General features: G+C 33.8%; 1 protein-coding gene across 1 annotated transcript in view; it reads left to right on the top strand.

Annotated features, from left to right (window-relative positions):
• LOC138713809 (uncharacterized) overlaps positions 1-26749 on the top strand; it is a 35123-nt gene extending 8374 nt beyond the window's left edge. Inside the window, exons 4-9 of the mRNA XM_069846246.1 lie at positions 3140-3180; positions 8013-8048; positions 11993-12119; positions 14520-14599; positions 17781-17808; positions 26492-26749. Coding sequence (XP_069702347.1) covers positions 3140-3180; positions 8013-8048; positions 11993-12119; positions 14520-14599; positions 17781-17808; positions 26492-26607 — 428 coding nt within the window. The 3' untranslated portion in view covers positions 26608-26749. The remainder of the gene's footprint in view (positions 1-3139; positions 3181-8012; positions 8049-11992; positions 12120-14519; positions 14600-17780; positions 17809-26491) is intronic.
• The last annotated feature ends 476 nt before the right edge of the window (positions 26750-27225 follow it).

Genomic DNA, 27225 nt, shown 5'->3' with positions numbered 1-27225 from the left:
ACACTCGGTAACAATGTCCCATATATATATAGGGTTAGTTAAAAGTCCCGCACCACCTAAATAACTTTTGAAGCATGTTCTTCAGTGATATGAAACTTGGTATTTGGGGATAACCATATACTAAGAGCTCAATAATGGTATTACCGAGTTTTTTCTGCTTCCGGTTTACCCGGAAGTAACTCCAACTCTCTTATTTTAAATGGAACACCCAATATAAATATATATAATTTTTTTAATTTTTGAATAAAGCTCATTAAGAACTTTTCAAAAATTACCCACACTTGATACTTCTGTACAAATTCAGTGTTACTAAGTCAAGGAAACAGAAAAATATATCGAATATTAAAATAATAAATGTACCACCGAAATAACTTTTGAAGCATACGGTTCAGTGATATGAAACTTGGTATGTGAGGACAACCATATTCTAAGAACTCAATAATGGTATTATCGAGTTATTTCTACTTCCGGTTTAACTGGAAGTAATTCCAACTCTCTTATTTTAAATAGAACACCCAACATATATTTTTATTTTTGAATAAAGCTCATTAAGAGCTTTTCAAAAATTACTCACACTTGATACTTCTGTACAAATTCAGTGTTGCTAAGTCAAGAAAACAGAAAAGTGTATCGAATATTAAAATAACAAATGCACTACCTAAATAACTTTTGAAGCATACGGTTCAGTGACATGAAACTTGGTGTGTGAGGATAACCATATGCTAAGAACTCAATAATGGTATTACAGAGTTTTTTCTACTTCCGGTTTAACCGGAAGTAACTCCAACTCTCTTATTTTAAATGGAACACCTAATATATATATTTTTTTTATTTTTGAATAAAGCTCATTAAGAGCTTTTCAAAAATTACCCACACTTGATACTTCTGTACAAATTCAGTGTTGCTAAATAAAAATGGAAGTGGTGCAAGATATTCCTAAAGCCTGGTTGTCATTCCTTAAATGGTTTCTATGATCGAGTGACACATTGTAAAGCAGCTGAGGGCTCCCAATTTGAACACATAATTTAGAAGGTGAGCTAGCTTTGTTTTGTTTTTGTTAAGGAAGGAGTATTTTATTATTTTAATATTCGATACACTTCTTTGTTTTCTTGACTTAGCAACACTCAATTTGTACAGAAGTATCGAGTGTGGGTACTTTTTGAAAAGCTCTTAATGAGCACTATTCAAAAATAAAAAAATATATATTGGGTGTTCCATTTAAAATAAGAGAGTTGGAGTTACTTCCGGTTAAACCGGAAGTAGAAAAAACTTGGTATTACCATTATTGAGTTCTTAGTATATGGTTATCCTCACATACCAAGTTTCATGTCACTGAACCGTATGCTTCAAAAGTTATTTAGGTGGTGCGGGACTTTTAACTAACCCTGTGTGTGTGTGTGTGTGTGTGTGTGTGTGTGTGTATATGATGCGTTACAACAGCTTTTAACCACAGTCTAGTATATACAGTCGCGAAGCTCAATACGTAGTAAATATGGATACATTAGATAGTTGCTCACCACTAGGATCGCTAATATCGCCTCATTACAGGCAATGCAAAATAGTACCGTCACAGTCTATTGTTTCTAGTACCCTCAAAACTCAAGCTTCGTGACTGTATATAGTAGACTGTGTTTTAAATTTTGCACAAATAAACATGGAGATACGAAAAGTATACCACCATGTAGACAAAGGAGTCCACACCTGTGGAGTAACGGTTAGCGCGTCTAGCCGCGAAACCAGGTGCCCGGGTTCGATTCCCGGTCGGGGCAAGTTACCTGGTTGAGGTAACCCAATATGAGCAAATGCTGGGTAACTTTCGGTGTTGGACCCCGGACTCATTTCATCGGCATTATCACCTTCATCTCATTCAGACGCTAAATAACCTTAGATGTTGATAAAGCGTCGTAAAATAACCTACTAAAATAAATAAACAAAATAGACAAAGGAGTCCCGTAACCGTAAACATCCGCAGCGATATTTTACTACTTAATTAAATTATTATTCCCAGAACATGAATTTTACCAGCAATCGAAAAGTATTGGGAATAAATTTGAATAAGGAACAAAAAAAAAAGTTTCCTTCCCAGGCAGGATTCGAACCACGAAAGTCTTAGTTACCAGTCTTTTGTGCTCTGGAGTGAACAAGGCTCTGAAATCAGCTACAATGGTCTGTCCGTTTTTTTTGCCACTTCTGTATATTTCATTATTTCTAACGCCCCTTTTTCTTTTCTTACACTTCATTATCCTCATCAGCAACATTTTCATCACTTGAACTATTCATCTTGTAACAAAATACTCAAAACAGATAATAATATTAAGGACAACACTTAATCAGCAATAGACAGAATAAAACACTGATCCGACTGTGACTGTAAACAGCTGTTGGTGTGCGACGACAGTGCTGCTGTCAGCTAGTGTGGCAGACTAGTTTATTTGAAAAACACCATATATGATGCTAAAAAAAAGTCGCGACGATGTTATTCCCGGCGTGACTCCTCCTCTTTGCTTACGTCTTAGGAAGTCAAGGCTCTATAAAGTCTAGGTAGGAAGTATCGTTCGCCATTTTTGTTCTTACGTTGCCGAGCTATCATACGAGGAATCTATTTGCCACACCGTTAAACATTATCATGTCGTAGCTCCTATGATAATAAATCAAACGCACTGTAATTCAGCAAATAATTGAGCGGCAAATAACGTCCTCGTGTGCTTTCTGCGAACGCCAACGAAAGAGCCAAAAATGGTGGGCGATTATATTAAGTATTTATCGAGCCTTAAGAAATGAATAACGCCTTCATCAGCGAATCACAAGACGCACACGTTTAAATGTAGCCGACCTGCAACGCGATTGGCTGCCGGAAATAAGAGATGGTGTTTTTACAATAAATTCATTTTTCTTGTCCATTTTTTACATGTTACAGTCGTACTAGACATAAGATTTTTATATCAAAAGATGCGCATTCATGCTGGCAATCAAAATCCACAAAAAAACCCGCATTTCGTAAAAAATGTCGGTTGTGGTGTTTTTGTAATGAACGACTCAAATGTCATACAAATTAGTAGAACTGTTTAACAAGAAAATATCTACAGTTACATTCCAGTACTAAAAGCTATTCCTTAAATAGGATAAAATTTCTTTTCAGGTGGTCGGTGGCATGGTGGTGCTATGAGAGATGGTTTCGCTGTAAGTATAAAAAATAACTTATTTCAAAGCAAGACAGTATTATTTTAAGCTGATCTTTCAACGACTGAAAACAAGGAATTGGTTAGTTTTATAAGTACATTACTTTGAAGTTAAAGTTGTTATAAATAACTTAAAATTGAACTAAAATAACACACACATGTACTCCCAGACAGAGGATTTCCCTCTGGACAACCTCCGAATCAGTGGCGGTTCCTCGGGGGAGGGAAGGGAGGAACGTCCTCCTCACATTTTCTTCTTTTAAAAGTAAATACCAAATAAAATTTGTGCCTTGAAATTCGAGGAAGATTCGATAATTTTTAAGTTCACAGCTATAAGAAAAACTCGGTTGATCGAGTTTTAAACGACGCGCGCTCATGTGCTGTAGAAAACTGTGAGATTGTTTGTGGGAGGAAAGGCACTCCATTCCTCCTCTACTGCAGTTAACACACATAGACAACAGCGCACTAGCGGCCAGAGAAAGGAGCAGAGTTTTAAAGCAAGTAAATGAACGGAGAGGGAGGAGATCCTCCTCTGAATCAGCGCATGGGCGGGAAATAGAAACAGACTGGTCGTGCAGCAAGCTCGCTACCGCTGCCACCTAACGATGCTGCATTCAACCGGACTATAACACATCTAGGAGGAGACACAACAAAAACAGTTTTAACGCAACGCTATGAAAGACAACATGTAAACTTTTTTTAATTATAAATCAAAAATACACTCACGGACAAAAAAAACCGGACACTTCTATAGTTGCTTGTATTTTGTTGCTAATTATTTCAAAATGAAACAAAACCCATTTAAACAAAATAAAGTTTCATTTAGCACCTTATACGACATTTGAAAAAAAAATCTCTGATGAGAAAATTTACAAAAAATTACAAAGGGCATATAACTATGGCATCGTTTGGTCTAACTGTTTTTTCATTTTATGGTGCCTTAAACATTAAAAACTCTTTTTAGTAACGGGTATTACCCCCTCTGGCTTGAATAACTGCATCCATACGTCCTGGCATGCTCTCAATTTGGTTAGCAATGTCTTCTTGAGGAATGAGTTCCCATTCTTCGCCAAGTGCTCGCCTCAACTCTTGTAACGATTCTGGTCTCGGTCGTCTATTCTTAACACGCCGTCCCAGCATGTGCCACACTGTTCAATTGGGTTCATGTCTGGACTCCTTGCTGGCCATGGAAGAACATGGATTCCCACTTCTTGGAGATAATCTCCGACCGCATGGGCAATATGCGGCCGTGCATTATCATGCATTAAAACAAAATTATCGCCTACAAATTGGCCAAATGGCACAACATGATCAGCCAAACATTCATTTATATACCTATCAGCTGTTAGTCTTCCATTTTCAACAAAAAACAACTCTGTACGAGCATCCGTACACACTCCTGACCAAACCATCACTCCATCACCTTCATACGGCACATTTTCGGAAATGCAACACTGTGAAAATCGTTCTCCCCTCCTTTTCCAAACTCTTTCACGTCCATCAGGTGAGCACAGATTGAAACGGGACTCATCGGTGAACAGAACACAGCTCCATTGTCCATTTCTCCAATCCCTGTGATCATTTGCAAAACGCAGTTGTTCAACTCGATGCATCCTGAGAAGTCTGGGACCAGTTGCAGGTCTACTTGATATCAGTCCACTTGCTTTCAACCTCCTTCTAACTGTTTTGGCCGAAATTGGGCGTCCATGCATGTTAACAAATTGCTGGGCTACACTAGTAGCTAGCAGGTTGCGCTCCCTAAGAACTCTCAACACCATATACCTGTCTTCATTTGGATTTGTAGCTCTTGGACGACCCGAACCTCGTCTTCTGGTATATTCTAGGGTCTCTCTATACCGTTTTGTGGCATCATGGCTTGTGCTTGTGCAATGTAACGTACACTGCGTCCATCATCGTAAAGGGCTACAGCTCGAGCCACATCTTCAGGTCGCATCTTGTTTTAAGACAAATGTTACAACCCCACTTAAACTCAGAAAATGTAAAAATAAAGAAATAACGAATGATAACGATAATGAAGCACAAAATGGTTGAGACAAAATTGTTATAGCTGAGACTCCGAAAGCAAAATTGGAATATTTGGTTGTAATGGCTTGTTTATAAAACAAAAAACAATCAACAATGCATACACGTCTCCATAACAACAGATGGCTACCATAATATTGTATGAGAAGATAATGTTTTGTAAAATACCAGCAAATATTAAAGTGTCCGTTTTTTTTGTCCCTGAGTGTATTATTCATTGCACTTTACATAGGCTACTATTCATGGTTTGAAACTTTCGTGGATATGTGAAAGTTAAAGTAGGGTTTATGTAGAAAAAGAGGAAGTAGTTCTACGTAGTTGGTCCCAATGACGTTATAGTTACTTACCGTTGGCCCCTGAAATTCACTTCTATTCATTGTTTACTAGACAGGGCAACAGCCAAGTTGTCAGTTTTGTATAAATATATTTGAAACTGAAAGTAGGTACTCCAAACTATTTTTAACATAAAAAATTAATCGGCCACCGGCAACTTTGAACAATAATGGTAGTATGACTTTACAAGAACTGACATTCTTCAAAAGCATGTAATACTGAACTTGTAAAATGTACATGTGATAACACAGACCACGTGGGTGGGTGCAGTGTTCTCGCTTTGCTCAGATTATTTCCCATTCCCATTTCCATTTCCGTAAAACGGTTCCGGTTACGAGTTAGTAGCTAGTCTCTTCCAACATGTGTGATGCTGTAGTGTGCGTGAAAAATGCTACGAGGTTGTGAATTTCTTTGTAATTGTTAATTTGCGCAATTATTCAACAATGAATGGAAGTGAAATCATAATATATTTTTGACAATTTAGGAAACTCAGTTTACAAGAACAGATTATTGCTATACAGAAGGGAAGGCCAACCCCAACACTACCTGGTCTTACATGTATGCATGTAGGCTAATTTGTAGCATGTTTCATTCAAGAAGGTGTCATTTCATGCTGTTAAAGTGGCCACGTGCAATTAGTAGGCTAGCGGTGTCAAAGAGGACGGAAGCTTTGTAGTTTCAATAATTTTAATTATTGTCGCGCTGTCCATTGTCGTCAAGTCTTTTGAAGGCCGCTCCAATACTCCATGTTATATTAATATATAGCAGCAACAAACAAGACGTGACAACGTCGCATTTTCATTTTATTATCGGTGCATGCAATAAAGACCTACAAATCTTAAAAGGAATGCCGCTGCCTAATAATTAAACGAGGCTACTTTAACTTCTTTCCTCCTCTTAAGAAATATGCAGGAGCCGCCACTGCTCCGAATGCACTATTGCCATTGCATATTGTGCAATATATACTATACTATACTACTATATTAATATATAGCAGCAACAAACAAGACGTGACAACGTCGCATTTTCATTTTATTATCGGTGCATGCAATAAAGACCTACAAATCTTAAAAGGAATGCCGCTGCCTAATAATTAAACGAGGCTACTTTAACTTCTTTCCTCCTCTTAAGAAATATGCTGGAGCCGCCACTGCTCCGAATGCATTATTGCCATTGCATACTGTGCAATAGAATATCAGTCATTTTCTTCACTTAATCAACCTATCTATCCATCGAAAATCAATGCCTAAATGTAAATTTAAAAGTGACGGAGGATTCCTGAAATCCCTATACTTGCGTGAAACGTTTTTGCTCTTCGTGATTGTTATTGTGAGCATGGTTGGGATTTGAAATGAATTTTCGATATTTCTTTTCATTTCCATATTCATACTCTCCTCTTTCACATTTAATAAGGCATTGCCTTCTCGTTAACTACTTCACGATCACTTCCTCATTCCATAAGGCCTGTCTCAAGACAATGCAATTGGACGGAGTTACGCAATAATGGACCAACTAACAATTTGAAAAAAAAAATGAGATATTTGCACAAATCTGTTGATGGCAGGCTAATTTAACTCGGAAAAAATCAAGAATGCGATATCTGAATTGTGCTGCTATTTATAAGCAAAAATACGTTTATTGCATAATAGTACATTATGCAACGAGCCTATAATGGTAGTAATTAAGACGCAAGTATGTTTTTTTATGAAACGAGCGCAAGCGAGTTTCATAATTTTCATACGAGCGTCTTAATTACCATTATAGGCAATTTCATACGACTTTTTATGCTCGACCATATTTCTAACTTGAAATTATTCATAAGTATTCATGTTATGGTTATGTAAGTGAGGAGTGGAACTGACCTGAATTGTGAGATGTGCGCAGACGCGAAAGTAATTGATTTTTTCCGAAACACGAATGTCATTGACCTTGATATAATCTAGAGAATAACATGAAGATTAGGCTTGATATAACCTGGAAATTGATTTAGAATTGGAAAACGAGATGACAAATTGAATTTATTTGAATATTATTTACAATTAATGCTAATTATTATAGTAACAGAACATAACCTTCTGCGACAGTATTGGATTTCCAGCCTCCGTGACTTTTCGCTAATTGTCTTTCGATTGCATATCCGAGAATAGTCGATACTTGCGGTTTTAAAATGGTACAATCAGTACAAAGGTGATTTCTCATTGGCTGAACAACTGAATTGTAATGAATAGGTGTATTTTAATGAGGTGCATTAAAGGTCTGCTACCAGGTGTATAATTACTACATTTCGGCATGGTCGAGCATAAAATTCATTTATTTTTTTTATCTCCAGAAAATGTTGAAATAAGGCTAAAACCGAAAGTGTGATATTTGATCTGTGTACACTATATAATTCTCTTAATGATGATTTATCGATAGTAGATATAAATTTACGTATGATTCTTTGTCTTTTGTTTACAGTGTGCTATGGAGTGTGTTTTTCAAAATGCATCACTGGTAAGTGATAAGTGACCTACAAATTCAACGTGACTGTTGAAAAGTAGCTCCTTTATTTTATGTATCTTTTTCAGAATTTATATTATATTTTAATAGCATATATTATATATATATTTCAAACAGAGAAGTTTAATACACTTTTCCTCGTCTGTGCTTCTTTTTCGAGATAAAAATTGTTTTATATTAAACATTTCATACAGTGCTTTGGGAAAGGCATTGATTTAATTTCCAATATGATCAGTCAATTTAAGACATATTATGTTTAATAAATTATTTAACGAATTTTAGTTTTGTCTTTTAAATGTGTAGAAATTTGATCCCAACAAATGTAACATTTTAAAATCCCTTTTCAGAACGAAAAGTTACATTTGTTCGCACCAAACATTTGATATAGTGCTTTGGGAAAGGCATTGATTTAATTTCCAATATGATCAGTCAATTTAAGACATATTATGTTTAATAAATTATTTAACGAATTTTAGTTTTGTCTTTTAAATGTGTAGAAATTTGATCCCAACAAATGTAACATTTTAAAATCCCTTTTCAGAACGAAAAGTTACATTTGTTCGCACCAAACATTTCATATAGTGCTTTGGGAAAGGCATTGATTTAATTTCCAATATGATCAGTCAATTTAAGACATATTATGTTTAATAAATTATTTAACGAATTTTAGTTTTGTCTTTTAAATGTGTAGAAATTTGATCCCAACAAATGTAACATTTTAAAATCCCTTTTCAGAACGAAAAGTTACATTTGTTCGCACCAAACATTTCATATAGTGCTTTGGGGAAGGCATTGATTTAATTTCCAATATGATCAGTCAATTTAAGACATATTATGTTTAATAAATTATTTAACGAATTTTAGTTTTGTCTTTTAAATGTGTAGAAATTTGATCCCAACAAATGTAACATTTTAAAATCCCTTTTCAGAACGAAAAGTTACATTTGTTCGCACCAAACATTTCATATAGTGCTTTGGGGAAGGCATTGATTTAATTTCCAATATGATCAGTCAATTTAAGACATATTATGTTTAATAAATTATTTAACGAATTTTAGTTTTGTCTTTTAAATGTGTAGAAATTTGATCCCAACAAATGTAACATTTTAAAATCCCTTTTCAGAACGAAAAGTTACATTTGTTCGCACCAAACATTTCATATAGTGCTTTGGGAAAGGCATTGATTTAATTTCCAATATGATCAGTCAATTTAAGACATATTATGTTTAATAAATTATTTAACGAATTTTAGTTTTGTCTTTTAAATGTGTAGAAATTTGATCCCAACAAATGTAACATTTTAAAATCCCTTTTCAGAACGAAAAGTTACATTTGTTCGCACCAAACATTTCATATAGTGCTTTGGGAAAGGCATTGATTTAATTTCCAATATGATCAGTCAATTTAAGACATATTATGTTTAATAAATTATTTAACGAATTTTAGTTTTGTCTTTTAAATGTGTAGAAATTTGATCCCAACAAATGTAACATTTTAAAATCCCTTTTCAGAACGAAAAGTTACATTTGTTCGCACCAAACATTTCATATAGTGCTTTGGGAAAGGCATTGATTTAATTTCCAATATGATCAGTCAATTTAAGACATATTATGTTTAATAAATTATTTAACGAATTTTAGTTCTGTCTTTTAAATGTGTAGAAATTTGATCCCAACAAATGTAACATTTTAAAATTCCTTTTCAGAACGAAAAGTTACATTTGTTCGCACCAAATTTCTGCAAATTTGCAATAAGTATATTTTAACACATAAAAACCAGATCTAGTCACTCAAAGAACGAGGATGATTAACGTTCAAACATAAGAAAGTGTTCAGGTTGCTTCATCTGCAATGAAAATTCATGAAGTGTAACATTAAATCTATGGTGCCCATTAAAAAGGTATAAGTCAAAAATTGCAAGTTTTCAGTAGAGCAAAAACAATCATTTTGACAGGCTAGAAATCTGACGCGCTATATTATTATGGAAGAAGATAGATATACGCCCTTTACATCACCTGAAGAAGTGTATTCACTTGGAGGTCATAACTCAAAACCACCAATTTCAGACTTATACTATTTTTACCGTGCACCATAGAAATGGTAACATACTTGGCTTGGAAATAACCTACATTTTAACAAAAGAAAAAAATATATATACGTACAGTAGAATAAAATGAACGTATTACTCTATTAAAAACTGGATAGTAGAAGAAATTATGTCATTTACAGAATTTTGAATAATAAAAATCAAAATCTTTAATATAATACTGCTGTTGTTTAGTCAACTGTCCAAAGAAAGATTTGAATCTCATGACACCAATAAGGCATCACTTATGAGGCAACTAAACCAGGATGCAATGGGCTAGGTGTCCAGTTCCTTTCAACTCCATTGCATACAACACTGACTAGTAACAAATTACACTAGTCAGACTTCAGATATACAGGGTGATTCACGAGGAATGGTAAAAAAATTAGGATGTGAATTCTGAAGTCATTCTGAGTCAAAAAGTTCATATGAATATAGGTCCGTTTTCGAACGGTTAGTCCACACCTGTGGAGTAACGGTCAGCGCGTCTGGCGGTGAAACAAATTGGCCCGGGTTCGAATCCCGGTCGGGGCAAGTTACCTGGTTGAGGTTTTTTCCGGGGTTTTCCCTCAACCCAATACGAGCAAATGCTGGGTAACTTTCGGTGCTGGACCCCGGACTCATTTCACCGGCATTATCACCTTCATTTCATTCAGACGCTAAATAACCTAGATTTTGATACAGCGTCGTAAAATAACCCAATAAAATAAATAAATAAATCGAACGGTTACGGAGATATGGCTCCTTGATTCCACAAAAACTTCTGAGATTCCATTGTACTAACTCGCATTTAGAGACTGATAACGGACAAATTTAAAGTGTATATTCACGTATGCATACATACCTAATATTATAAACGTCGGGGTCGATGTTTTCGCACATTTTCAAAGGTACCTCCTTCTGCTTCAATGCACTGTTGTACTCGGTCGTGAATCGCGCTCATTGCTCGAGAGAGTTGCACGTGGCTGTTCTTTATGCCGCATCCAAAATAGGTCGATTAGCGCCTCCCTCGTTTCCCCCTTCCTTTGCTATACCAAGTCTTTCATCCAACCCCATAGACAGTAAATAGTCTTCGATATATTACCCTTCTGTTCGGAAAGCGTCCTTCATATTCAGCGACGGCACACAAGGGACTTCCAACGCACAAACTATAAACATACACAATATCGGCGTATTCTGTAGTCGAAAATTTATAAGGCATCTTGAAAAACACAACTTAACACTTCCGATAACTGTACCTGTATAACTACTGTACTGTAGGTAGCTGACTGGACTGTTATGAATTGATGACAGTGTAGGCTATTTGTGTTATCTGCGGATTCTGTGTCATTACATCAGACAAGGGCAGGCGATTGGATATTTGTAATGCTCCACAACACGCTTTGTATCTCTTACCTACATCGCTCACAATGCAGATTCCAATGTTACGTCATTCATTGCGTCTCACGTCTCACGTCAGCAGCATATAGTAACGTCTGATTCACATTGGGGCGAGACATTTTACCACAAAAATGCATCTAGCTCCGCCATCGTTCGAAAACGGACCTATGTTTATATGAACTGTTTCACTCAAAATGGCCTAAGATATCGTATCCTAAATTTTTTACCTTTCCTCGTGAATCACCCTGTATACAAACAATTGCTCTTCCTCTGACATATACCATCAAGTGAGATGTACTGCCTGATAATAGATGTACATATCAGCCAGAACCTCAATCAGAGGTAAATAAAATGCTAATAGTTTAAAATTACGGAAAACTTATTGTATGAAAAACATTCGTATAAGAATATAATTATTCCTATTACTGTAGATTAATACAGTAACTAAATAGAACCTATTTCTGTTTTCACAGATAAAAGACGGCAAAGTAGATCAAGAAGCTTTTGCAGCATATGCAAATAAGTTAACAGAAGAAAAAGATGGTGAAATATGGAAATCTGCAATAGAAGCAGGCCTCAAAAACTGTTCAGTTTCCGTCCGTAAGTATGCCTATAAACACACACTATAATGTGTGCGTGCGTGTGTACACACACATAGAGTGTAACTTTGAGGAATGATAGGTCACATATAGAGGATCATTTTTTGTTAAGGAACACACGCTGATGACAAGTTCATGAGTTATACGTCCTTTTTAAAAACGGATTCTGCATTGCACTTGTTGCATAATAAGTGTGTCCATATCATGTCAGTTAACCTGATGTATGTTGTTGGTGTGTGGTGAGCCTTCAGTCCGTCATATCATCCCTGTTACACAGCAGTATGTACGTGGGTTTTTTGTCCTTTAAATTTCCCCACAGAAAAAATTGAAGGATGTCAGATCACGAGATCGGGCTGGCCAGCTTACAGGTGTTATTATGTATAATGAACTGTCATGGAACTGAAAATTACATTTCTGAAATTTTTGTTTGTATGTCTGTATGTTTGTTACCTTTTTATGCCATAAAGATTGAACCAATTTCTACAACAATAGGTATGTAATATAAGTTAGGTCCCACTTATTGATTTTTTAGGCTATTACATAACAAAAGTTGCTTTAGAAAATGTTTCCGACAAGTTTAATTCTAAACAAAATATAGGGCAGATATTTAAAGATATGTATGAGTTTCAGAATACCGTAAACTGGGGTTACTTTGAACACACAGGAAACTTTGAACATTTTTTCAGAAAATCATATTTAGGTTTCTAGATGCTACACTTGTTAGATGAAGGTAAATTTGGTATGAGAATGATTTTTATGATAATTTACCTCCATCTATTAATAATAGGTGCAGCATGTAGAAACCTAAATATGATTTTCTGAAAAAAATGTTCAAAGTTTCCTCTGTGTTCAAAGTAATCCCAGTTTACAGTAACAATGTGTTTTATATCCATGACGTCTCAATCAGGCTGATTTAATGACTCTGCGATTATTTTAGGTGGCCTTGTATAACAAGCGGAAGATATTTATCTACACCACTCATCTTTTTTTAATTTATTGAGTATGCCTGATCGAGTAAAACTCATATCCAGGAGCTGTACAAGAAGAGACACATAATATGTTGTACAATATAATATAACAAATGAAGGGTACACGGGAATAACGACCAAGGTCCATTTTAGAAAGTTTCGAGAAAAACGAATTTTAAAGTTTAAGCACTTAATACTTTGTTATGTGTGTATTTAATAGAAATTGACGTACAGTAGTGGAATGTCAAGAACGATGATTTCTTATTACTAGCTAGACCACATGATAGTACTTCTTTTCCACTATAAGATAGCATTATTAACTCAATTTCGATTTTTGATGGACCTTGATCGTTTTTCCTGTGTACCCTTCAAATCATAAAACTACAGCCTGTGAAAAACATGACAAGAATTAAAAAAAAGAAAATAAATAAGAACAGTAAGGTATTATTAAAGCTTCAGAGAGAAAGAAGGAAAAGTTTGAAACCATCAAATAAATAAACCAACCGAGAATTAAAATAAATAATCTTGTCAAAAAAAGGTTTTTTTTTTTACAACACCGGGAATTTGGTAAAACTTTGTATTCTAGTGGAAGTTGATTATAAGTTGTTATTAAAAAATGCTTAATCCCTTTCGTACCATAAGTTACTGAGCCATTCTGAGAAAAAAAAATTATATTTGTTTGTAGCAAATGCAGCGAAGCGCATGGGTATGGCTAGTTATAAATAAATGCTTTAAAATTACTTTTTCCACCAACATCGCATATTTAAAGAATCTGAAGTTATATCCATTCTCTGGGGAGGTCTTCAATTTTGAACAAACATTTATATGCAATTTTAAGCATGAACATAAAACTAACAGCAGCAGGAATAATACATGACTATAAATTATTTGTAGCAAAATCTAGTTAATAATTCCTAAAAGAATTAAATGAAAATGCTTCTGCTGGTTCCCAATTCGAAAAAAAGAAATAGTAGATCAAAAGACGGAAAAATAATTCACATTACAAGAATTAATGGAAAAGCCCATTCAGATTAGGAATAGAACACGATATCTTACTAGATGTTATACAAAATTTAATTCATTTTCATAGGTAAGAAAGCTAGAAAATCTACACAAGAATGGAAAAAGGTAACCAGCCAAAATGTTAAAGTTTATATAAATATGTTTAAAAAATCTGACAATTTTACAATGGGATGACAGAAGGTAAATGTCTGAAACCTTAAAGCCTGATGCCACTGGAAGACAAAATTAGAAATAGTAACAATTAAAAGAAAAATGTTATGGAATATTGAAAATCTGTTGGAAATTTAATTACTTATGAAAAACAAAACCATTTTTACTGATAAAAAAGAGCTCTTACTTCTTTAGTAGCGATCAAATCTACTTGTTTCAGCATAGCATTCATCTTAATTTTCATTTACTTCACTTTCCAGCTGCAACTGTAGACAGCCAACAGAAGTGCAAGTCAGGTGCAATGGAAATGATAATATGCATGAACTTGCAATTATTCACGGTAAGTAACACCAAGAAACATCACTGAACCAGCATATAATAATAATAATAATAATAATAATAATAATAATAATAATAATAACAATAATAATAATATATTATTATTATTATTATTATTATTATTATTATTATTATTATTATTATTATTAAATGTAATGGTCTGTTGACAATGACGATGAAAAATCAATTAAACAAAAACTTATGTCATTTCATTTACTCGTAAAACTGCTTCATTAAGACTGTCGGACATTGTCTAGTTTCAAAAATAAATTGAAATTGCACTTTTTGAATTAGATTCCTTTCAGTCATAAGCCCTTTTCTCTGCCATAGTTTTGTAAAAATATAGGCTATATATCTTTTTCCTTCCTTTCCCCTTTTTGTTCTCTTTATCAGCCCATGAATTTATTATCATAGCCTTTTTATTGTGAATTTTATTTAATATTCGTATTCCTTTTCTTTTTTATTATTATTTTATTACATTCTATTTTGTTATATTCTTCCTTACGTTTTACATATTAACCATTTATATTAAATGAGTTGCTTTTACTATATTCCAATGTATTTTACTTTCTTTTTTCTATTATTGTATTATTTTCATATTGTTTAGTGTCGATTTTATTATTATTATTATTATTTGTAATATATTAGTATTCTGTTCTTTAACTTTTTGTTAAATTTTAACTGCTTATATACTTTGTGACCTGGTAGAGTGTAAGAGAAGGCCCTATGGCCTTAACTCTGCCAGTATAAATAAAGAATTATTATTATTATTATTATTATTATTATTATTATTATTATTATTATTATTTGTAATATATCAGTATTCTGTTCTTTAACTTTTTGTTAAATTTTAACTGCTTATATACTTTGTGACCTGGTAGAGTGTAAGAGAAGGCCCTATGGCCTTAACTCTGCCAGTATAAATAAAGAATTATTATTATTATTATTATTATTATTATTATTATTATTATTATTATTATTAAAATTTAACTAATTTCTTAACAATGTAATTATTATGAACAGAAAAGATTGCATTAGAGACCTTGACCTGTTACTTGACTCTAAATTATATTTCCATAACCATGTTGACTGCATATACAATCATTCCTTAAGAATGCTAGGATTAATAAAGTCAAGAACTTATTCTTTTTCTACACTAGACTCCCGGTTCATACAGGGAGATTATTGTACTACGGGACTCCACTCCACGGCTCGCGCAGCATTTGCCGGTAGCTTACCAGCGTCTACCTTGCATTTCATACGTGCTTCGTTCCACAGCATAATAACCTCCCGTTATTATACTATAAATTAGTGAGATCGAAAATTTAATATGCATCGGTAGTTTGGAATTCTCTTACTGTACAACAATTAATTTGGCCAAATTGGAAAATGTTCAAAGAAAATTTATATACTTATGTGCACATAAATTTTTATCTACTGCCTCTGATTTTAACTACGAGGTAATTACTGAATAGGCTACTTCAAATGTAGTAGCCTATATGCATTTTATAATCTTTTGTAAGGTCATCAGGGGTAACATTTTCTGTGAATATATCATAAGTAATATCACCTTTCGTATTCCTACAAAAGAATTTAGACTTCACAAAATTTTCTATACTAGAAATTCTAAATCTCCTTCTCCGGTCTTTAGATGTATAAAAAATGCCAATATACATGGTTGTAATTTCGATCCATTTAATGTATAGTAGTGACTAATTGATATGTATTATATAATCTGTAAATTTTTGGCATTTATGTTCTTTATTAATTCTACTATATGTCAGTTGGAATTATAGCTTTTGTTTTAATTCACATTAATCATCATAATCTTTATTATTGCTATATCTTAATGTATTTATTATTTGTTTTCTATTGTACTAATGTGCTGGACATAACTGGCCTACAACTGTTGTCCTGCACACAAATATCAATAAATGAATAAATAAATAATTATTACTCACTCTAAGAGAGGAACAGAGGTTAAGGGTGTTTGAGAATAAGATGCTCAGGAAAATATTTGGGGCTAAGAGGGATGAAGTTACAGGAGAATGGAGAAAGTTACACAACACAGGACTGCATGCATTGTATTCTTCACCCGACATAATTAGTCGGCCTCGGTAGCGTAGTCGGTATAGCACTGGCCTTCTATGTTCGAGGTTCCGAGTTCGATCCCAGCCCAGGTCAATAACATGTAAGTGTTTTTAACCTCTTCCCTTACTATATATTTTACCAGTTTTGTGAAAAAAAGTGTTATATTTTTTTATTTTCGTATAGAGGTCACTTAATATTGCAGAATCACTGTACATCACTAATTTTCTTACATACTTAAAAAATCACTATGAAATAGACAATGGCACTCAAACGAGATAACTCGGGTTAATAAATTTTGACACATGTTAGCAACCCGAATTAACTCGGGATAATAAGGGAAGTGGTTAAATGCGACAGGCTCATGTCAGTAGATTTACTGGCATGTAACAGAACTCCTGCAGGACAGAATTCTGGCACACCGACGACGCTGATATAACTTTCGCAGTCTTGAGCATCGTTAAAAAACTACCATTTAAATTTAACATAATTAGGAACATTAAACCCAGACGTTTAAGATGGGCAGAGCATGCAGCAAGTAAGGGTGATTCAGAAATGTGTATAGTGTTAGTTGGGAGACATTAGGGAAAAAGAGCTTTAGGGAGGCCGAAACGTAGATGAGAGGATAATATTAAAATGGATTTGAGGAAGTTGGGATGTGAGGTAGGGACTGCATTAATCTTGCTCAGGGTAGGGACCGATGACAAGCTTATTTGAGGGCAGCAATAAACCTTCGGGTTCTCTAAAAGCCATTTGTAAGTAAATTATTATTATTATTATTATTATTATTATTATTATTATTATTATTATTATTATATTCTTGAACACAGGCTTGAGAAGCTCATATTTTTTCTCATATACAGAAAGCATTTTTCATTTCTTATTTTCCAAAATGGCTCTGAGGTCCATTTAACTTCATATAAAATTGAACACTGATTCTTTACAGAGAGTAAAATACGTCAAACTATAGTGCTGATTACAGTGTTCCCTTTAAGTGCCAAATCACAGAAAGGAAAGCAGTTCCACCTTCTTGCCTCCTATATACCTCAAACCTTTACATGCTCTTCACAAATCATTTTGTTTTTCTTTTCCAGAACTGCCCTGAGTCGAAATGGAACTCCAGTAAGTAACATCTGTAGTACTGTTGCCTTCTAGTGTTTGTAACTTTAGTTGGTTGCGATATAGAAAACCAACACATTTCTTTTTGTCAAGTGTGTCAGACTACAACTAGTAGGTAGCTGTCACTTCATTATCAAATCGTGTAAGGTATTTTGGAGAGACAATGTAGTTTACAAAATCTTACTCACACAGAATGAATACATAGAATGCAGCACAAGCTATTGTCAACATTTCTCCTGGACAAATGAGTTAGGTTTAATTTTTTGTTATAATCAGTGAAGGCATATGACTCCGTTAAGAGAGAAGTTTTATATGATATTCTTATTAAATTTGGTATTCCCAAGAAACTAGTTCGATTAATTAAAAATGTGTCTCAGTGAAACGTATAGCAGAGTTCGTATAGGTCAGTTTCTGTCAGATGCGTTTCCAATTCACTGTGGGCTAAAGCAAGGAGATGCACTATCACCTTTACTTTTTAACTTTGCTCTAGAGTATGCCATTAGGAAAGTCCAGGATAACTGAGAGGGTTTGGAATTGAACGGGTTACATCAGCTGCTTGTCTATGCGGATGACGTGAATATGTTAGGAGAAAATCCACAAACGATTAGAGAAAACACGGGAATTTTACTGGAAGCAAGTAAAGAGATAGGTTTGGAAGTAAATCCCGAAAAGACAAAGTATATGATTATGTCTCGTGACGAGAATATTGTACGAAATGGAAATATAAAAATTTGAAATTTATCTTTTGAAGAGGTGGAGAAGTTCAAATATCTGGGTGCAACAGTAACAAATATAAATTATACTCGGGAGGAAATTAAACACAGAATAAATTTGGGAAATGCCTGCTATTATTCGGTTGAGAAGCTTTTATCATCCAGTCTGATGTCAAAAAATCTGAAAGTTAGAATTTATAAAACAGTTATATTATCGGTTGTTTTTTATGGTTGTGAAACTTGGACTCTCACTTTGAGAGAGGAACATAGGTTAAGGGTGTTTGAGAATAAGGTGCTTAGGAAAATATTTGGGGCTAAGAGGGATGAAGTTACAGGAGAATGGAGAAAGTTACACAACACAGAACTGCACGCATTGTATTCTTCACCTGACATAATTAGGAACATTAAATCCAGATGTTTGAGATGGGCAGGGCATGTAGCACGTATGGGCGAATCCAGAAATGTATATAGAGTGTTAGTTGGGAGGCCAGAGGGAAAAAGACCTTTAAGGAGGCCGAGACGTAGGTGGGAGGATAATATTAAAATGTATTTGAGGGAGGTGGGATATGATGGTAGAGACTGGATTAATCTTGCTCAGGATAGGGACCAATGGCGGGCTTATGTGAGGGCGGCAATGAACCTCCAGGTTCCTTAAAAGCCAGTAAGTAAGGAATCAGTGAAGTATTCCTAAAAAAAAATTTTGATCTTGAAAAGAATGCCTTAAAAGACTTGTCTCTGGTTGACTGATCAAGGTTTTTTATAACATTAATGAATTTTTAAGATTTAAGCAATATTATGTTTTAAAGTTTTCCTTGTGTTTTGCCTGTTACTGGCTTCCAGGATATTTCGTCAACAGCAATACACCTACAGACAATTCGTCAACATTTTTTTGGTCAACGGGCAGTATGGTTATGGTCATTTCGTCAACAGTGTTTTTGCATTCGCGCAAGGACTTCTTGTCAACACATAACAATTGTCAATACGATTATCATTTCCATGGTTTTGAACATGAAATTGTCGTTTCCATGATTTTGGACATGAAATTCTAATCCAAATTTTTAGTAGTAAGAGTATGAACATGTATTGATTTTTAGTGCAGATTCTAACCAAAAGTTTTGATATGCCAAGACTATTACAATCCAACAGGGGCCGGCCTATATTAGAAGACAACCACAGGTACAATTACAATGCAAATAATAAAAATAACACATGTTCACGAGCTTGTTATTAATTAACGGACATCAAAGACCCAACAACGTAGTTGAAGGCTGACATTCGAAATTCCAGAAAATAAGTAATTGATTAACTAGCGGACTTACTCGTGTTAATTATGTAGCATACTAGCAGAGATATTTTTACACAACATAGAACAAACATACATACTCAACAATGAACACAACAAATATGCAGACAACATAATATACTGGCACAGATTACTTACACTATACAAAGGAAACAAAAGACAAATACACAAACTACGCCAATACATAAAATACACCCAAAACTTCAATACACATTGGAACTTGAAAACAACTCCATAAATTTCCTACACATCACCAAAACAAAAATTGACAACAAACACACCTTCAAAATATATAGAAAACCAACCACCACCACCACACACATACACAACACATCTAACCAACCCATACAACACAAACATGCTGCATTCAGGACAATGGCACACAGATTACTCAACATACCCATGAGCCAACAACACTACAATGAAGAAGTGAACACAATCAAATACATAGCACAAGAAAATGATTACAATCCAAACATGATAGACAACATCATAAGAAAGACAAAACAAAAACTTAAACACAAAAACACGCAAAACACAACACAAACACAAGAAATACATCATACTAACATATGAAAACAAAAGCACACAAAAGATCGCATCTTCATTCAGAAAGCAGAAATACAACATAGCATACAGAACAGAAAACACACTACAAAGACATCTCAACACACAAAAAACACAAACAAATAAATACGACCACACAGGCGTATACAAACTCACATGTAATAGTTGCGATAAGTTCTATATTGGACAGACAGGCAGATCATTCCAAACACGGTACAAAGAACACGTTAAAGCAATAACCAGAGGACACAATACATCTACATAAGCCGATCACATAACCAATCCTAACCATACATACAATAACATAAATACAGACATGGAAATCCTACACATACAACCCAAGAACGAAAAACTCAACACACTAGAACAATACGAAATATAAACACACCCTGATCAAATTCTCAACACACAGATCAATTTCTGCGCGCGCACACACGCACACGCACGCACACACACACACTATTTGACTCTACCTTTCAACACCTTTCAACACCTTTCAACAATCAAACGCACCCACATAACAGGCAGAGAAGTTCGTGATCTAGTAGGCTCTGAGGATGTTGATGAAGCACCGAAACAGCTGTAAGCCGCACAGACTTACATAATTAACGCAAGTCCGCTAGTTAATCAATTACTTATATTCAAGTGTTAAAAGTAGTGTACGCAAGATTCAAAATGGATTCCACAGAAAGGTTACTCACCATGCTAATATCTGGAATTTTCTAGACAACATTCACAAGAACCAGCATGAAAACAACGATTATAACAAAACTACTGGGAGGACACCACAATGTTAAGCGGCCTATGGAAAAAAAATATACTCTAAATCACACCAGAATTGAAACTATTGTACGGATATATGATGAATATGAAACAAACAATGACATATCCCGTTATTTACGTTCAATCAGCTACAAATTGAAATTATATGCAGAAGAAAACATAGATGATGTATGAATAGTACAAATAAAATTAACATTTCACACTTCATTATTTCCATGAACAACGTAGATAATTCATAAATAGTACAAGTAAAATTAATGCTTTTACACTTCATTATTTCCATTCATTCTCGTCAAATTTTTCAATTGGCATACCCATAGTACTGTCGGATTTGACAAATAGTCAAAATATTTCGTTGACGAAATATCTGTCACAGTTTTGTTCCCCAGGGGAATACTCAAGTTAAATTCTACAAGTTTGTGTGCAGGAAACAAAGGAAAAGTAGCATTTCATATGTTTTGTGTAGAAAATTATTTGCAATAAGGGCCCGATGTTTAATTTTCATTTAACTCAAAACTCATTTTTGACTTATCTCCCTTTACCCAAACACTATCGAATTCAAATATCAGACGCTAAATAACTCAGTAATTGATACAGCATTGTTAAATAACCAAGTGAAAGAAAATAAAAATGTGTAGCATTCCAGATACTTTGAGCATTTCCACGACAGCCAAATGCCATATAAAATATATTGTACTCAACCATTTTATTTCTTGACGATGATATCAGATGCTAAATAACTCTGTAACTGATACAGCACTGTTAAATAACCAAGTGAAACAAAATAAAAATGTGTAGCATTCAAGACACTTCGAGCATTTCCACGAGAGCCAAATGCCATATAAAATATATTGTACTCAACCATTTTATTTCTTGACGATGATATCAGACGCTAAATAACTCTGTAACTGATACGGCACTGTTAAATAATCAAGTGAAACAAAATAAAAATGTGTAGCATTCAAGACACTTTGAGCATTTCCACGAGAGCCAAATGCCACATAAAATATATTGTACTCAACCATTTTATTTCTTGACGGTATAAGACGCTAAATAACTCAGTAACTGATACGCCATTGTTAAATAACCAAGTAAAACAAAATAAAAATGTGTAGCATTCAAGATGCTTTGAGCATTTCCACGAGAGTCAAATGCCACATAAAATATATTGTACTCAACCATTTTATTTTTTGACGATATAAGACGCTAAATAACTCTGTAACTGATACGCCATTGTTAAATAACCAAGTAAAACAAAATAAAAATGTGTAGCATTCAAGATGCTTTCAGTATTTCCACGAGAGTCAAATGCCATATAAAATATATTTTACTCAACCATTTTATTTCTTGACGATGATATCAGATGCTAAATAACTCTGTAACTGATACAGCACTGTTAAATAACCAAGTGAAACAAAATAAAAACGTGTAGCATTCAAGACACTTCGAGCATTTCCATGAGAGCCAAATGCCACATAAAATATATTGTACTCAACCATTTTATTTCTTGACGATGATATCAGATGCTAAATAACTCTGTAACTGATACAGCACTGTTAAATAACCAAGTGAAACAAAATAAAAATGTGTAGCATTCAAGACACTTCGAGCATTTCCACGAGAGCCAAATGCCATATAAAATATATTGTACTCAACCATTTTATTTCTTGACGATGATATCAGACGCTAAATAACTCTGTAACTGATACGGCACTGTTAAATAACCAAGTGAAACAAAATAAAAATGTGTAGCATTCAAGACACTTTGAGCATTTCCACGAGAGCCAAATGCCACATAAAATATATTGTACTCAACCATTTTATTTCTTGACGGTATAAGACGCTAAATAACTCAGTAACTGATACGCCATTGTTAAATAACCAAGTAAAACAAAATAAAAATGTGTAGCATTCAAGATGCTTTGAGCATTTCCACGAGAGTCAAATGCCACATAAAATATATTGTACTCAACCATTTTATTTTTTGACGATATAAGACGCTAAATAACTCTGTAACTGATACGCCATTGTTAAATAACCAAGTAAAACAAAATAAAAATGTGTAGCATTCAAGATGCTTTCAGTATTTCCACGAGAGTCAAATGCCATATAAAATATATTTTACTCAACCATTTTATTTCTTGACGATGATATCAGATGCTAAATAACTCTGTAACTGATACAGCACTGTTAAATAACCAAGTGAAACAAAATAAAAACGTGTAGCATTCAAGACACTTCGAGCATTTCCATGAGAGCCAAATGCCACATAAAATATATTGTACTCAACCATTTTATTTCTTGACGATGATATCAGATGCTAAATAACTCTGTAACTGATACAGCACTGTTAAATAACCAAGTGAAACAAAATAAAAATGTGTAGCATTCAAGACACTTCGAGCATTTCCACGAGAGCCAAATGCCATATAAAATATATTGTACTCAACCATTTTATTTCTTGACGATGATATCAGACGCTAAATAACTCTGTAACTGATACGGCACTGTTAAATAACCAAGTGAAACAAAATAAAAATGTGTAGCATTCAAGACACTTTGAGCATTTCCACGAGAGCCAAATGCCACATAAAATATATTGTACTCAACCATTTTATTTCTTGACGGTATAAGACGCTAAATAACTCAGTAACTGATACGCCATTGTTAAATAACCAAGTAAAACAAAATAAAAATGTGTAGCATTCAAGATGCTTTGAGCATTTCCACGAGAGTCAAATGCCACATAAAATATATTGTACTCAACCATTTTATTTTTTGACGATATAAGACGCTAAATAACTCTGTAACTGATACGCCATTGTTAAATAACCAAGTAAAACAAAATAAAAATGTGTAGCATTCAAGATGCTTTCAGTATTTCCACGAGAGTCAAATGCCATATAAAATATATTTTACTCAACCATTTTATTTCTTGACGATGATATCAGATGCTAAATAACTCTGTAACTGATACAGCACTGTTAAATAACCAAGTGAAACAAAATAAAAACGTGTAGCATTCAAGACACTTCGAGCATTTCCATGAGAGCCAAATGCCACATAGAATATATTGTACTCAACCATTTTATTTCTTGACGATGATATCAGATGCTAAATAACTCTGTAACTGATACAGCACTGTTAAATAACCAAGTGAAACAAAATAAAAATGTGTAGCATTCAAGACACTTCGAGCATTTCCACGAGAGCCAAATGCCATATAAAATATATTGTACTCAACCATTTTATTTCTTGACGATGATATCAGACGCTAAATAACTCTGTAACTGATACGGCACTGTTAAATAACCAAGTGAAACAAAATAGAAATGTGTAGCATTCAAGACACTTTGAGCATTTCCACGAGAGCCAAATGCCACATAAAATATATTGTACTCAACCATTTTATTTCTTGACGATGGAAATGTATGGTTTGTCAAACAACAAATTCAAATATCAGATGCTAAATAATCCAGTAGCTGATACTGCAACCAAGTGAAACAAAATATTTTATGTGTTAGAGCTCAAGACATTTCCACGAGATCCAAATGTCAATATACTTTACCCTGATTACATATAGCAGATTGATCAGCCTAATGGACTTTCAAGAAAACTACTTCTATCAATTTCATTATGCTGCTATCTAGCAACTGCAAAAAAAAGTCACCTTATAAACCTTATGGAATTGCATGAAGTAATAGCTTGCAGCTGTACTTACATAGCAATCGTTGCCCCCCCCCCCAAAAAAAATCTTTTCGATAGTGGATGCTCTAGTGATTGTTTTTCTTTCATGTTGCAAATCTGATATATAGAGTGATTCACGAGGATTTACCATCACTTAAGGAGATTATTTCCGAAGACATTCTGACCAAAAAATATCATATAAACATTTGTCCTAATCTCAATATTTTCAGAGCTACATTAATTTGAAGTTGTTTGTAAAATACCATTATTCTTTAGTTTTTATGGTAAAAGAATATTACAGATAAAGAATGAACTATTCAGGAGTATCATTTCTTTAATTAGCTAGTATTCTGAAGCTAAAAATGTGTTGTGAATTCCATAGTTGCTTCGTACAGAATTTCTTTCTGATTTTTAACTACAAAATTACATTTTCAATAAATTTAAGAATGGAGTTATATTGTCAGACTCAAAGCAGCTATTCTATCAATAGTCTCTAAACACACACCTTCATCAAAAACAGCAGAAATAACTAAAATGCTCTCTCAATTAATATCACTCAATAAAAGAATTGTACTCCAATGGATACCATCCCATTGTGGAATCCTGGGAAACGAGAATGCGGATGCTTTAGCAAAGAAGGGCAGCACTGCTACTTACAGACCTATTGTTACAAATCACTCCGCTCTTGTAAATTCTTCAAGACTGTACTTTAGGTTGCATAAATAAACAGTAAAGAATCAAGTTCCTAAAGTCGTATGATTTGTAACAATTTTTGTGATAAGTGCGTAAGAATTATGTAATTTTCAGTTAAAAACTGAAAAACAAAATCTGCACAAAGCAATTAACAACACATTTTTAGCTTCAGAACACTAGCCAATTAAAGAAATTATACTTCTGAATAGTTAATTCTTATTTGTAATATTTTTTACCCTTAAAACTAAAGAATTGAATTTGCATTGAATTTATTTATTTAATACTTTACACTTGAGCTGCATTAGGCGTTGCAGCTCAAAAGAGCAGAAGCTCGTGCTCGGGCGCAGTTCAGATCAGTTATACAAAATATATCACAAAATTATGAGAGTTCATTGAGCACAATAACATTAATAAATAGTAAAATACATACAGCATGTAATAAATGGGTCTGTATACAAATAGAAAATGCAAAAGTACAAAAATATTAGAGTATCAATTTTTAACTCAATTAGCTTAAACAATTAAATAATTACATAATCTGATTTCTTTCTTAAATCTATGTGTGTTAAGTGTACTTAGCTCAGGGTAAGCTCTAATTAATGCATTATATATTTTGAGTTCAAAATTTCTGCTGTGTTTTAATCCAGCAGTTGTGTGGCAAGAAAAAAAGATATTTTACTAACAACTTCAAATTAGTGTAACTCTGAAAATATTGAGATTAGAACAAATGTTTATATGACATTTTTTGCTCAGAATGTCTTCGGAAATAAGTTCCGTAAGTGACGATAAATTCTCGTGAATCACCCTGTATATGTAATCAGGGACTGTACTCAACTATTTAATTTCTTGACTATCTTTCCAGTAGATAAGAAAACTAGGATAACAAAAAATATTAATTCAAGTAAAACAAGTCTAATAATATTTTCTAATACTCTTCTAGGCACCAAATGTGACGAGTGCCGTAAATCTATAGACAACTGTGGATGGAAGAAGAAAATGCGCGACAGGAAAATGAAATCAAATGGAAGTGGAGAAGGAGTGGACCAAGGCAGATGAATATACAAGAGGAAGGAATGTTGCAAGTTACAACGTTCAGAATTTCATTTAATCTTTGTGTTTACATTCAAATGGAAATACCAAATATGTACAACTCATGAGGAAGGTTCCTGAGGTAAAATAAAAGCTCATAAAAACATTATTCTTTAAAGAATTTCAATTCTTATAAAATAACACAACCATGTCGGAGTATTGTGTAATTAATACTTGTACTTAGAGTTCAAATGAAATAAAAACATGAAAGGAACTAAAAATACAAATATGCTGTAGCTTATTGCTAATTACATTAAGAAGCTGAACCTCTTCCTGTACTGCACACTCATACACCGGACTTGAAGTGTGTTATTTCTATTTTCAGTATCCCTCTCTATGCAGTTTTGCTTCCTACACATCACAGAGAAATAATGAACAGCACACATCAACCACTCCAACAGGCTGCTCTATATGTACACAATATATAATAACATTCATTCTCAAAACGCATCAGTATTTGCTGCAGACAATGCAATAAATGCAAATAAAATGTTCGTTTGTGCAAAGTTCCCTATCATGTAATTCATCCAATTTAAAACAAAACGTAAATCAGAGTTTATTTTATTCTACGAGTGTCATTTCATA

The sequence above is a fragment of the Periplaneta americana genome, chromosome 14 (genome assembly GCF_040183065.1).
Source record: "Periplaneta americana isolate PAMFEO1 chromosome 14, P.americana_PAMFEO1_priV1, whole genome shotgun sequence".
In the NCBI taxonomy this organism is placed as follows: Eukaryota; Metazoa; Arthropoda; class Insecta; order Blattodea; family Blattidae; genus Periplaneta; species Periplaneta americana.
The sequence above is the reverse complement of the archived record's forward strand: the minus strand, read 5'-3'. Positions and strand labels throughout refer to the sequence as shown.